This window comes from Mustela putorius, unplaced genomic scaffold (genome assembly GCF_011764305.1).
Source record: "Mustela putorius furo isolate JIRA1106 unplaced genomic scaffold, ASM1176430v1.1 tig00003845_pilon_pilon_pilon, whole genome shotgun sequence".
In the NCBI taxonomy this organism is placed as follows: Eukaryota; Metazoa; Chordata; class Mammalia; order Carnivora; family Mustelidae; genus Mustela; species Mustela putorius.
Genome location: NW_025421998.1, coordinates 21,307,893 through 21,321,053, shown reverse-complemented (window position 1 = coordinate 21,321,053; position 13,161 = coordinate 21,307,893). Strand labels below are relative to the sequence as shown.

The following is a 13,161-nucleotide window of genomic DNA, read 5'->3' as shown; positions in this document are numbered from 1 at the left end:
CTCTTCACGGTGTAGGGATAGAGGGTACATAACCCAATATCATAAAAGCCATCTGTGAAAACCCCACAGAGAATATCATTCTCAGTGGGAAAAACTGAGAGCTTTTCCCCTAAGGTCAGAAACATGGCAGGGATGTCCATTATCACCACTGCTATTCAACTAGTACTAGAAGTCCTAGCCTCGGCCATCCAACAACAAAAAGAAATAAAAGGCATCCAAATCAGCAAAGAAGTCAAACTATCACTCTTTGCAAATGATATGATACTTTATGTGAAAACCCAAGAGACTCTACCCCAAATGTCCTAGAACTTGTACAGGAATTCAGTAAATTGTCAGGATATAAAATCAATGCACAGAAATCAGTTGCATTTCTCTACACCAACAAGACAGAAGAAAGAGAAATTAAGGAATCGATCCCATTTACAATTGCACCCCAAATCATAAGATACCTAGGAATAAACCTAACCAAAAAGGCAAAGAATCTGTACTCAGAAAACTATATAGTAGTCAGGAAAGAAATTGAGGAAGACACAAAGAAATGGAAAAACGTTCCATGCTCCTGGATTGGAAGAACAAATATCGTGAAAATGTCTATGCTACCTAAAACAATCTACACATTTAATGCAATTCCTATCAAAATACCATCCATTTTTTTCAAAGAAATGGAACAAATAATCTTAAAATTTATATGGAACCAGAAACATGCGGAAAAATGAAACTGAACCATTTCCTTACACCACACACAATCAGACAACAAAAAGAAATAAAAGGCATCCAAATTGACAAAGAAGTCAAACTCTCACTCTTTGCAGATGATATGATACTTTATGTGGAAAACCCAGAAGACTCCACCCCAAAACTGCTAGAACTCATACAGGAATTCAGTAAAGTGTCAGGATATAAAATCCTGACTCCAACAAACTCATTTTCCCCTAAATCTGTTGCTGTGAAATTATATATTGTGATTTCCAAAAGCTCTTCTGCTTTTACTGAAATGCAACAGTTACTGCGCACTGCTATACTGCTTCAAGATTTAGCCTTAGGTTTAAGGAGCTTTAATGCTTTAAAGAATTCTGCCTGGTCACTTATTATCTCAGCAACTGGCAATCAGAACTTTATACAAATGTAACCAAGTAAACAAAAATTCCGGAAAATTTTTCTACTGTTCTCTTAACCAAAATAGAACAAAAAGAAATTAAACACACACAATAATGCAGAAGTGCCAAGTTTCTCTGATGTGGTTTACAAAGTTAAAAATTGAAACTTAGAGCAAATGCATAGGAAACACTTTTGAATTTTCTAACTTGTTTGTGCAGAAAATGTGCTTCTGGATTTCATTTTAAAAGTGCTTAATAACTAGAATTTACTTTTAAATCAAACTTGGGTATACAAAAAAAAATCTATCATCAACCAAACAGGATTGATTCAGGGAAGGCAATAAAATGGAGATGCCAGAAATCATTACATTTCTCTACACCAACAACAAGACAGAAGAAAGAGAAATTAAGGAGCCAATACCATTTATAATTGCACCCAAAACCATAAGGTATCTAGGTATTAATTTAACCAAAGAGACAAAGAATCTGTACTCAGAAAACTATAGAATACTCATGAAAGAAATTGAGGAAGACACAAAGAAATGGATAAACTTTCTATGTTCATGGATTAGAAGAGCAAATATTGTGAAAATGTCTATGCTACCTAAAACAATCTACACATTCAGTGCAATCCCTATCAAAATGCCATCAACTTCTTTCACTGAAATGGAACAAATAATCCTAATATTTATATGGAACCAAAAAAGACCCCGAATAGCCAGAAAATGTTGGAAAAGAAAACCTAAGCTTGTGGCATCCCAATTGCAGACTTCAAGCTCTATTACAAAGCTGTATCATCAAGGCAGTATGGTACTGGCACAAAAACAGGCACACAGATCAATGGAACAGAATAGAGAGCCCAGAACTGGACCCTCAACTCTATGGTCAACAAAACTTCAACTAAGCAGGAAAGAATGTCTAATGGAAAAAAGACAGTCTCTTCAATAAATGGTGTTGGGATAATTGGACAGCACATGCAGAAGAATGACATTGAACAATTTTCTTAAACCATACACAAAAATTGACTCAAAACGGATGAAAGACCTCAATGTGAGATAGGAATCCATCAAAATCCTTGAAGAGAACACAGGCAGCAGCCTCTTTGACCTCAGCTGCTGCAACTTCTTCCTAGAAACATTATCAAAGTCAAGCGAAGCAAGGGCAAAAATGAACTATTGGGGCTTCATCAAAATAAAAAGCTTTTGCACAGCAAGGGAAACAGTCAACAAAACCAAAAGACAACTGACAGAATGGGAGAAGATATTTGCAAATGACTTACAGATAAAGGACTAGTGTCCAAAATCTATAAAGAACTTATCAAACTCAACACCCAAAGAGCAAATAACTCAATCAAGAAATGGGCAGAGGACATGAACAGACATTTCTCCAAAGAAGACATACAAATGGCCAACAGACATATGAAAAAATGCTCAATATCATTTGGCATCAGGGAAATACAAATCAAAATCACAGTGAGGTACCACCTCACACCAGTCAGAATGGCTAAAATTAACAAGTCAGGAAACAATAGATGTTGGCAAGGATGTGGAGAAAAGGGGCACCCTCTTACACTATTGGTGGAAATGCAAGCTTGTGTAGCCACTCTGCTAAACAGTATGGAGATTCCTCAAAAAGTTTAAAATAGAGCTACCCTGTGACCCAGCAATTGTACTACTGGGTATTTACCCCAAAGACATAAATGTAGTGATCCTAAGGGGCACCTGCACCCCAGTATTTATAGTTTATAGCAACAATGTCCACAATATCAAACCATGGGAAAAGCCATATATATATATATATATACATTGTTTATATACACACACACACACAATACCAAACCATGGGAAAAGCCATACATATATATGTATGTATGTATATATGTGTGTGTGTGTGTGTGTGTGTGTGTGCGTGTGTATACATACATATACATATAAATTATGTACCCACCAAAAATTGAAATCTTGCCATTTGCAATGACGTGGATGGAACTAGAGGGTATTATGCTAAGTGAAATAAGTCAATCAGAGAAAGATGATTATCATATGATCTCACTGATATGTGGAATTTGAGAAACAAGGGAAGAGGGGAAAATAATGAAACAGGATAAAAGAGAGGTAGACAAATGATAAGAGACTCTTAATCTTAGGAAACAAACTGAGGGTTGCTGGGGGTTCAGGGACCAGAGAGAGATGGGGTGTCTGGGTGATGGACATTGGGGACGGTATGTGTTATGGTGAGTGCTGTGAACTGGATAAGACTGAGAATTCACAGACCTGTACCCCTAAAACAAATAATACATTCTATGTTAATTTTTAAAAATATATAAATGAAAATTTAAAGGTTACGTTTATGAACTTCCAATCTCTCATTGCCATCTGAATAAAGATATTCTTTGTGCTAAAATGTTTGTTATGGTTGTACCATATTTGAGCACTCACAAATGAAGGTAAAACTAATAGAAGATGAAGAACAATGAAGAATTGTGGAGAGGGAAATTTGCTGAACATAAAGAAACTTAAATTCCTATCCAGGCTTTGTTTTTCACTGACATGTGCTCATATTTTCTCCAGCTTTACCTAATGAGGTCTCTGGGCAAAAGTGCCAGCTTTTCCTGCAAGGCTTCTGCAGGATTTGTTCTGATCTTAATATTGTACATGATCTTTCTCTTTCTGATCACTTGGATTCATTTTTTTATTCTTACAGCTTTTCCAAAGCAAAAACTAACATCCCCAATATGTCACATAAGAAAGAGATTTATTACTTTAAACCAGTGATTCTCAAAGTATGGTCCTGGGAACTGCGGCATCAGTATCACCCAGGAACTTGTTAGAAATACAAACTCTTAAGCCCCACCCCCAATCTACTGAGTCAGAAATTCTAGGTTTGGCAGTCAGCAATCTGTTTTAAAAACCCCTTCAGATGACTCTGATGCATTCTGAAGTTTGAGTATCACTGCCTTAAAGAAAAAATTAACTTAAGGCAGGCATATTACATTTGGAAGCCAAGATGGGTTAGCTGAGACAGAAGTATGTTTTCTTCTTGCCATTGTTGCTCAAGGTGAGTGTGGAATAGTAAAGCCAAGAATGGAACATCAAGATGTTGACTTGATTTACGAATGGCACCTTAGTTTCTTTGTCTAACCTTTGGAATTTTTGTTGAAGGGTTCCAGCCATCTACTCATAGGTCAGTCTGAGCACGTGATGTCATTATTCCTCTAATCGTTGGCTATTAAGGAGGGGTGGTAAAGTCAGCTACTGATGGGACATTAGGAAACAGGGAAACTGTTGCCATGGCATAAATGACTACAGAGATTAAAGTATCATCCAAGGAACAGAAAAGAGAAGTCAACAAGGAAATTTACACTTGTTTTTTGTGGTTGGCTGAGATCTCTCCACAGTGTCTCATTGAATTGAGACATTCTAGGTTACAAGAACAGTATAAAAATAGTACAATGACAAGAATAGTAAAGAGGTACCAGCCTAGAAGTCCATATTAGAAAATGCCAGAGTGTATGTGTATCTGTGTACATGCAGACACCCTAAGAATATCAAACAAGCCTTCTTTAATGTTGTATAGTTTAGCCCCATTTCATGCTCAGTCTTTTTTCTTTTACTCCATATTTTGTGCTACTTTTGTGAACGAATAATAGCAGCTAATATTTATTGAGTGCTGCTTACGTGCCAGGCTCCACAGTAAGCACTTTACTTACATTTCCTCAATTTATCTCAGCAGCATCCTGAGTTAGACAATGTTAAATCTTACTCAGATATAATGGAGCTAGGTTTCCTTCCAAAAAGAATATTTGATTTATTTCTACCATGTAAATTAGAAAATACTGTTAGTATCTGTCTTAAAAATAACATTGTTATCTTTCTATGTTATCCATTGGGCTTGTGCCTGGGCAAAAGAAAAACAAATGCACCTACTTTCTGTGGCCCAATGGGGGGAGCATGGAAAAAAGTAGTCCCTAGGCCAGTTGGCTTTATAGCAGGCTGTTCTCCTTTAAGAACTACAGTAAAAACACAGCTTCAAGTAGTGTCTACTCACACTATTCCATAATGAGCTTCCTTGTGTCATCAGCATCCAGGAGTGACAAACTTGACCACATATTATTATATCTCTTAAAGTGAGGTAGGCGAAAATCTAAACACAAAGAAGAGAAATACACAATCTTGAAAATTAAGTGAATTTGCGTGCAACTCTGCCACTTGCCTTTTTTGTTGGGTTGTTGTTAATGATGATAAGGTAATCCATATTGTCCTGGCTGGGATTTAAATGCTGGAACTTTATCTAGACTACTAGAATTTATCTAATGATGCCTTTGTTATAATGTGATCTTTGCAACTGATAATCACAGAAAGATGGGGCAGAAGATAGGCAGATTTATTTTCAGACTGAAAGTGGTTTCTGTTAGCAAATGAGTGATTTCCCTAAATAGTAGCTGCTACATAGAAGGCATTCAATGATTGCTTGCTGAATTTAATTAGATTCTTTTTTTTAAATGATTTTATTTATTTATTTATTTGACAGAGAGATTTCACAAGTAGGCAGAGAGGCAGGCAGAGAGAGGGAGAAGCAGGCTCCCTGTTGAGCAGAGAGCCTGATGCGGGGCTTGATCCCAGGACCCTGAGATCATGACCTGAACCAAAGGCAGAGGGTTAGTGCACTGAGCCACCCAGGTGTCCCAACTAGATTCTTGTTTTAAAGTTAACAGATTCCTAGGAAATATCAATGAACCCATCTTGGCTTCTGTTTCTGGAAAAATGATAGACTAGGCAACCTGCAAATCCTCTTGATACAAAACATGAGTAAATGCTAAAACAAAGCTTCCTAAAAATATTTATTTTTTAATTTAAATTCAATTAGCTTACATATAATATATCATTAGTTTCAGAGGTAGAGTTAGTGATTCGTTAGTCTTATGTAATTCCCACTGCACATTACATCGTGTGCCCTCCTTTTTTTTTTTTAAGATTTTATTTATTTATTTGAGAGAGAGAGCAAGCCAGCTAGAGAGAGACAGCATGAGAGTCAGGGAGGCGCAGAGAGAGAGGGAGAAGCAGAACTCCCACTGAGCAGGGAGCCCAACTCAGAGCTCAGCCCCAGGGTCCTGGGATCATGACCTGAGCTGAAGGCAGATGCTTAACCAACTGAGCCACCCAGGCACTACTCACGTGCCCTCCTTAATGTCCACCACCCAGTTACTCCATCCCCCCACCTCCATCCCTTCCAGCAACCCTCAGTTTGTTTCCTTTGGTTGAGAGTCTCTTATGGTTTGTCTCCCTCTCTGATTTCATCTTGTTTTATTTTTGCTCCCTTCCCCTATGAACCTCTGTTTTGTTTCTTAAATTCCACATGAGAGTGAGATCATATAATTGTCTTTCTCTGACTGACTTATTTCACTTAGTGTAATGCCCTCTAGTTCCATCCACATTGATGTAAATGGTAAGTATTCATCATTTCTGATGGCTGAATATTATTATTTATGTGTGTGTGTGTGTGTGTGCACCACATCTTCTTTTTTTAAAGATTTTGTTGATTTATTTGACACAGAGAGAGAGAAAGAGAGAGAGCACCAGCAGAGGGAGAGGCAGAGGGAGAGGGAGAAGTAGGCTCCCTGTAGAGCAGGGGAAGCCCAATATGGGACTTGATCCCAGGACTCCCAGATCATGACCTGAGCAGTGGCTTAACCAAGTGAGCCACCAAGGTGCCCTGTACCACATCTTCTTTATCCATTCATCTGTCAGTGGGCAGCTGGGCTCTTTTCATATGTTGGCTATTGTAGACATTACTGCTATAAACATTGGGATATACGTGCCCCTTTGGATCACCACATTTGTATCTGGGGTAAATACTAGTAGTGCAATTGCTGGGTCTATATGCTAACAATGAGACAGAAGAAAGAGAAACTAAGGAGTCGATCCCATTTATAATGGCACCAAAAAACACAAGATACCTAGGAATAAATCTAACCAAGGAGGCAAAGGATCTGAACTCAGAAAACTATAGAACACTCCTGAAAGCAATTGAGGAAGACACAAAGAAATGGAAAAAATGTTCCATGCTCATGGATTGGAAGACCAAATATTGTAAAAATGTCTATGCTACCAGAGCAATCTACATATTCAGTGCAATCCCTATCAAAACACCATCAACTTTTTTCACAGAAAATAGAACAAATAATCCTAAAATTTGTATGGAACCAGAAAAGACCCAGAATAGCCAGAGGAATGCTGAAAAAGAAAACCAAAGCTGGTGACATCACAATTCCGGACTTCAAGTTCTATTACAAAGCTGTAATCAACCTGGCACAAAAACAGACACACACATCACTGGAACAGATTAGAGAGCCCAGAAATGGACCCACAACTCTATGGTCAACTAATCTTTGACAAAGCAGGAAAGAATGTCCAATGGAAAAAAAGACAGTCTCTTCAACAAATGGTGTTGGGAAAATTAGACAGCCACATGCAGAAGAATGACACTGGAATATTTTCTTACACCACACACAAAAATAGACTCAAAATAGATGACAGACCTCACTGTGAGACAGGAATCCATCAAAATCCTAGAGGAGAACACAGACAGAAACCTCTGTGGCCTGGGCTGCAGCAACTTCTTGCTAGACACATTGCAAGGGGAACATAGGCAAAAATGAACTATTGGTACTTCATTAAAACAAAAAGATTTTGCACAGCAAAGGCAACAGTCGACAAAACCAGAAGACAACCGGGATGCTTGGGTGGCTCAGTTAGACGTCCAAGCATCTGCTTTTGGCTCAGGTCATGATTCCAGGGTCCTGGGATGGAGTCTCACATTGGGCTTCTTGCTCAGTGGGGAGCCTGTTTCTCCCTCTGCCTGTTGTTTCCCCTTCTTGTGCTCTCTCTCTCTTTGTCTCTCTGACAAATAAATTAAATAAAATCTTTTTAAAAAGGAAAAAGACAACCTACAGAATGGGAGAAGATATTTGCAAATGACTTACAGATAAAGGGCTAGTATCCAAAAATCTATAAAGAACTTATCAAACTCAACACCCAAAGAACAAATAATCTAATCAAGAAATGGGCAGAGGACATGAACAGACATTTACAAAGACATACAAATGGCCAACAGACACATGAAAAAATGCTCAGTATCTCTTGGCATCAGGGAAATACAAATCAAAACCACAATGAGGTACCACCTTCCACCAGTCAGAATGGCTAAAATTAACCAGTAAGGAAATGATAGGTGTTGCCACGGATGTGGAGAAAGGGGAACCCTCCTACACTGCTGGTGGGAATGCAAGCAGGTGCAGCCCCTCTGAAAACAGCATGGAGGTTCCTCAAAAAGTTGAAAATAGAGCTGCCCTATGACCCAGCAACTGCACTACGAAGTATTTACCCAAAAATATATTTTTCTTTAAGAAATTAATTATTTATTTTATTCTTAAAGATTTTATTTATTCTTCTTACAGAGAGAGTGAGACATGCACAAAAGCTGGGGAAGTGACAGGCAAAGGGAGAAGCAGACTTACCGATGAGCAGAGAGGCTAACATGGGACTCGATCCCAGGACATCAGGATCATGACCTGAGCTGAAGGTAGACACTTAACTGACTGAGCCACCCAGGCACCCTTAAAATTTTTTTTTAATTTCAGCTTTATTGGGCTTAATTGACATATAAAATTCAAGATATTTTTTAAGGATTTTATTTATTTATTTGAGAGGGAAGCAGAGTGCACAAGAGCCAGGGGAGAGAGAAGCAGACTCCCCCACTGAGCAGGGAGCCTGATGTGGGGCTTGATCCCAGAACCCTGGGATCATGACCTGAGCCAAAGGCAGACAGTTAACCAACTGAGCCACCCAAGCACCCCAAAATCCAGGATATTTTAAGTGTACATTGTGATTTGTTATACATTTACATAGTGAAAGGATCCACCTTAATTAAGGTTAATTAATGTGTTAATTTACATATCCATCACCTCGCATATTTATCTTTATTATTTTTGGTGAGAACATTTGAGTTCCACTCTCTTAGCCAATTTCAGGTATAGAACACATTGTTATCAACTATAATCACTATGTTTATATGAGATCCTCAGACCTTATACATCTTATAGCTGCAAGTGTTACAGGATTTCTTTTCCTATGATGCCCCAGGTCCTTGGTCAGGCTGCTTCGGAGAAAGAAGAGGTAGAGCAGACTGTGGTGGGCGGCAAAACAAGTTTTTATTGAGCAATAGTAAAGTATATTGAATGATAGAGCTCCCAAAGAAGGAGAGGACGGACCCAAGAGGGTTGCCAACTGAGGTTCTAGTCTAGGGGTTTCTATGGGTTTGTTGGTTCAATGTTCCAATCTGATTAACCCGCCTGCACCTGTCATCCAGTCAGGTTTCTGTCAGTGGGGAAGGGTGGAGCGCTCTTCCCAGGGTGGTGTAAAATCCTTTTAGCCGTTACCTTTCAGGGCAGGGGCCTTGTCCCTGCCTGCCTTTCTTCCAACTATCCTTCATCAAAAGTTTGTACCCTTTTTTCCAACCTCTCCCTATTTCCCTACCCCACAGCCCTTGACAGCTACTTTTCTACTCTCTAAAACAAACTGGTTTTGTTTTTGTTTTTGTTTTTAACATACCTGAGTTTTTAAGAAAGTAAGGAAAATATCCAGGCCCACAATCTTGGTAAACCCAGACTCATAATAAGGTGTTCATACCATAGTTGTTCTGGCTAAGGAAGCAGTGGGGATGGTTGCTGCTTTTCATGACAAATAGATTTCATGACAAAGAGATTTCAGATTTCACTGGCCACACAGGGACAGAAAAAGTTACCAGTCTTGTATAAAGCTGGAAGTCCTAACTGAGTCAGAGAAAGAGGGAAATAGAGAGAAATCCAGGATTATTAAATAGAGAAGATTAAAGCAACTACTACTACTACCTATTGGTGAAGAAAAAAACTAGGGTATCTAGCCTGGGATTTAAAACAAAAAAAAAAATCCCCAAAATTTATAACCAAAGACCAGGTATCATGTGGACTGGAATTTGAATTTAAATTATTTGTGGGGTCCATTGTGAATTTATTACCTTTGTAATTGGATTTAATACATTAACATGCGAAGAGCTTCCAACTCAGTGGTAACTCAGACATTTGGCAGAAATAAATAACCACCTCTCTAAAGAGGCACATCTTCAAACCACATCTTATAGGATTCTTATATATTAATTCCACTTCCAAAAAATGCGTTTTCAATAAAAATTACAAAACATATGAGGGGGAAAAAATCCAGGAGTCAAACAGACAAACAATAAATATCTTCTTAAATCAAATTGTCAGATTGTGATTATGAAAACATTAAGATGATATAAGACTTAAAAAGAAAAATAGGTTTTTGAAAAAGCTGTTGTCGAAATAGGACTAGGCAGATTGATAAAGGAACCAAGTAAAATTCATGGGAATTAAAAACAGAATGACTGAAATTAAAAACTCAGTAGATGAGTTACATAGCAGATGAAACACAGCTGACAAGAGAACTGGCAACCTGGATTATGTATCAGAAGACATTACAGAGAATAAGGCACAGAAAGATAAAGAGATGAAAAATATAAAGGGGATTAAGAGGCACATTACATAGCATGAAAGCATCCAACATTTTATATAAATCTTCATAGAATTTCTAGAAGGAAAGAGCCGAGAATGGAATATAGGCAAATTTAAAAATACAACAGATGAGCATGTTCTAGAACTAATGAGAAGAAACAGTTCTCCTATTCAAGAAGCAAAAGAAATCCCAAAAAGGAAACTCAAAAGGTCCTATGGCATTGTAGTAAAGTGGCAAAAGGCCGAAAGCAAGGGACCACATTAAATTCATCCAGAGACAGAGACGGTGAGAAAGCGGACATCAGCAGAAAGTACTTACCAGTCTCCGCCATTTCATGAAGTAAATTACAACTGAAGGACGAGCATTAAGTAAAGGCATTTTGAGACTAAGACTGAGAGAGTTTATCTGGAATAGACCCTTCACAAAAGAACTTCTACAGGACATTGGAATCAGAAGAGAAGAGTGAGATGGCAATAGAATGATGGACAAAGAAACTAATTAAGTATATAGGGGTAAAGCCATTAACCTTAAAAAACATGACTAATGTGATGTACAAAAAACGAGGTGGAATAAAAACACTAGATACTACTAATATTCTGACTAGAGAATAATCACTTCAAGTGTTCTAAGTTGTAGTAATTATGAGGAAGAAAGCATAGGTAATAATTCGCTTTATTCAAGTAACTTCACATGTTAAAAATATTTAAGAGAAACCACAGAAATAGTAGAAATAGAATGTGTATTCTCTAAAGCATAAATACGGGAATAAAGCAGATTTTTAAATCCAATAGATAAAGTTAGGAAAGGAGAAAAGATAGCATATAAAAACAGGATAAATAGTGTGGAATTATAAGAGAAGTATTTATCCCAGTATATCTAGTAACAATAAGTTTAACAAAATTCACTGCTTAGGAAACAAAGATTACCCCAAATGTTTTTGCTTTACTGTTTTTCCCTCTGTTATTATTAGAACCTATCAACTTTCCTTTCATTTGTGTTCATCTTGTTCAGTACCATATTTTAGCTGGATTTTTTTCACTCTGGGTAATACTCCCGTTGTAATGAAGAGAAAATTAAGAATGAAAGACTATAAGAACCCCTCACTATGACACATAGACTGATGTTAAGGAGCAGGAATTCAGGTCTATTTTTTTTAATTAATTTATTTTTGAATTGAAATATATAGTTGACACACAATGTTCCGTTAGTCTCAGGTGGACAATACAGCGATTTGTCAGCTCTATACATGATGCTGTGCTCACAGCTGTAACTACTGTCTGTCATCACACACACACTATTACAATATCCTGGACTGAGTTCCCTATGCTGTGCATTTTACTCCCTTGACTTATTCATTCCATAACTGGAAGCCAGTACCTTCACCCATTTTGCCCATGCCCCCATGCCCTCCCCTCCATCAACCATCATTTTTTTGTATTAATGAGTAATTTCTGCTTTTTTTGTTTGTTTTGTTGCTTAGATTCTACATTTAGGTGAAGTTACATAGTATTTGTTTTCTCTGGATTCTTTCACTTAGCATAATACCTTCTAGGTCAATCCATGTTGTCCCACATGGCAAAATATTCTTTTTTTATGGCTGAGTAATATTTCATCGTTTATATATATCGCATCTTTCTTTATCCTTTCAACTGTCGATGGACACTTAGGTTGCTTCCATCTGGACAATTGTAAATAATGCTACAAGAAACATAGGAATTCATTTACCTTTTTGAATTAGTGGGGGGTTTTTTATTTAATTTTTTTAAAGGTTTTATTTATTTATTTGTCAGAGAGAGAGAAGGAGAGAGCACAAGCAGGGTGAGTGGCAGGCAGAGGGAGAAAGGCTCCCCACTGAGCAAAGAGCCTGCAGCAGGACTCAATCCCAAGGCTGTGGGATCATGACTTCAGCCAAAGGCAGATGCTTACCCAACTGAGCCACCCAGGCATCTCATTGAATTAGTAATTCCAATTTTGCTGGTAAATACCAAGTAGTAAAATTACTGGATCATTTGATATTTCTATTTTTAATTTTTTGAGGAACCTTGATACTGTCTTCCACAATGACTGCAGCAAATTGCCTTCCTGCCCACAGTGGGTTCCTTTTCACCACATCCTTACAAATAGTTGTTATTTCCTGCCTTTTTATTTTACCCATTCTGACTGGTATGAGGTGATACCTCATTGTGGTTTTGGTTTGTATTTCCCTGGTGATTAGTGATGTTGAGCATCTCATGTTGGCCATCTGTATGTGTTCTTTGAAAAAATGTCTCTTCAGATCCTTTGCCCATTTTTAAATTGGATTACTTGGTTTTTTCGTGTTGAGTTGTATAAGTTCTTTATATATCTTGGATAGTAACCCCTTATTGGATATATTATTTGCAAATATCTTCTCCCATTCAGTAAATTGCCTTGTCACTTTATTGAAGGTTTCCTTTGTGGTACAAAAGGTTTTTATTTTAGAGTAGTCCCAGTGGTTTATTTTTGCTTCTGTTTCC

General features: G+C 37.6%; 1 protein-coding gene across 1 annotated transcript in view; it reads right to left on the bottom strand.

Annotated features, from left to right (window-relative positions):
- FBXL13 (F-box and leucine rich repeat protein 13) overlaps nt 1-13,161 on the bottom strand; it is a 248,478-nt gene that overhangs the window by 146,691 nt on the left and 88,626 nt on the right. The window contains exon 8 of the mRNA XM_004739587.3: nt 5,145-5,240. Coding sequence (XP_004739644.1) covers nt 5,145-5,240 — 96 coding nt within the window. The remainder of the gene's footprint in view (nt 1-5,144; nt 5,241-13,161) is intronic.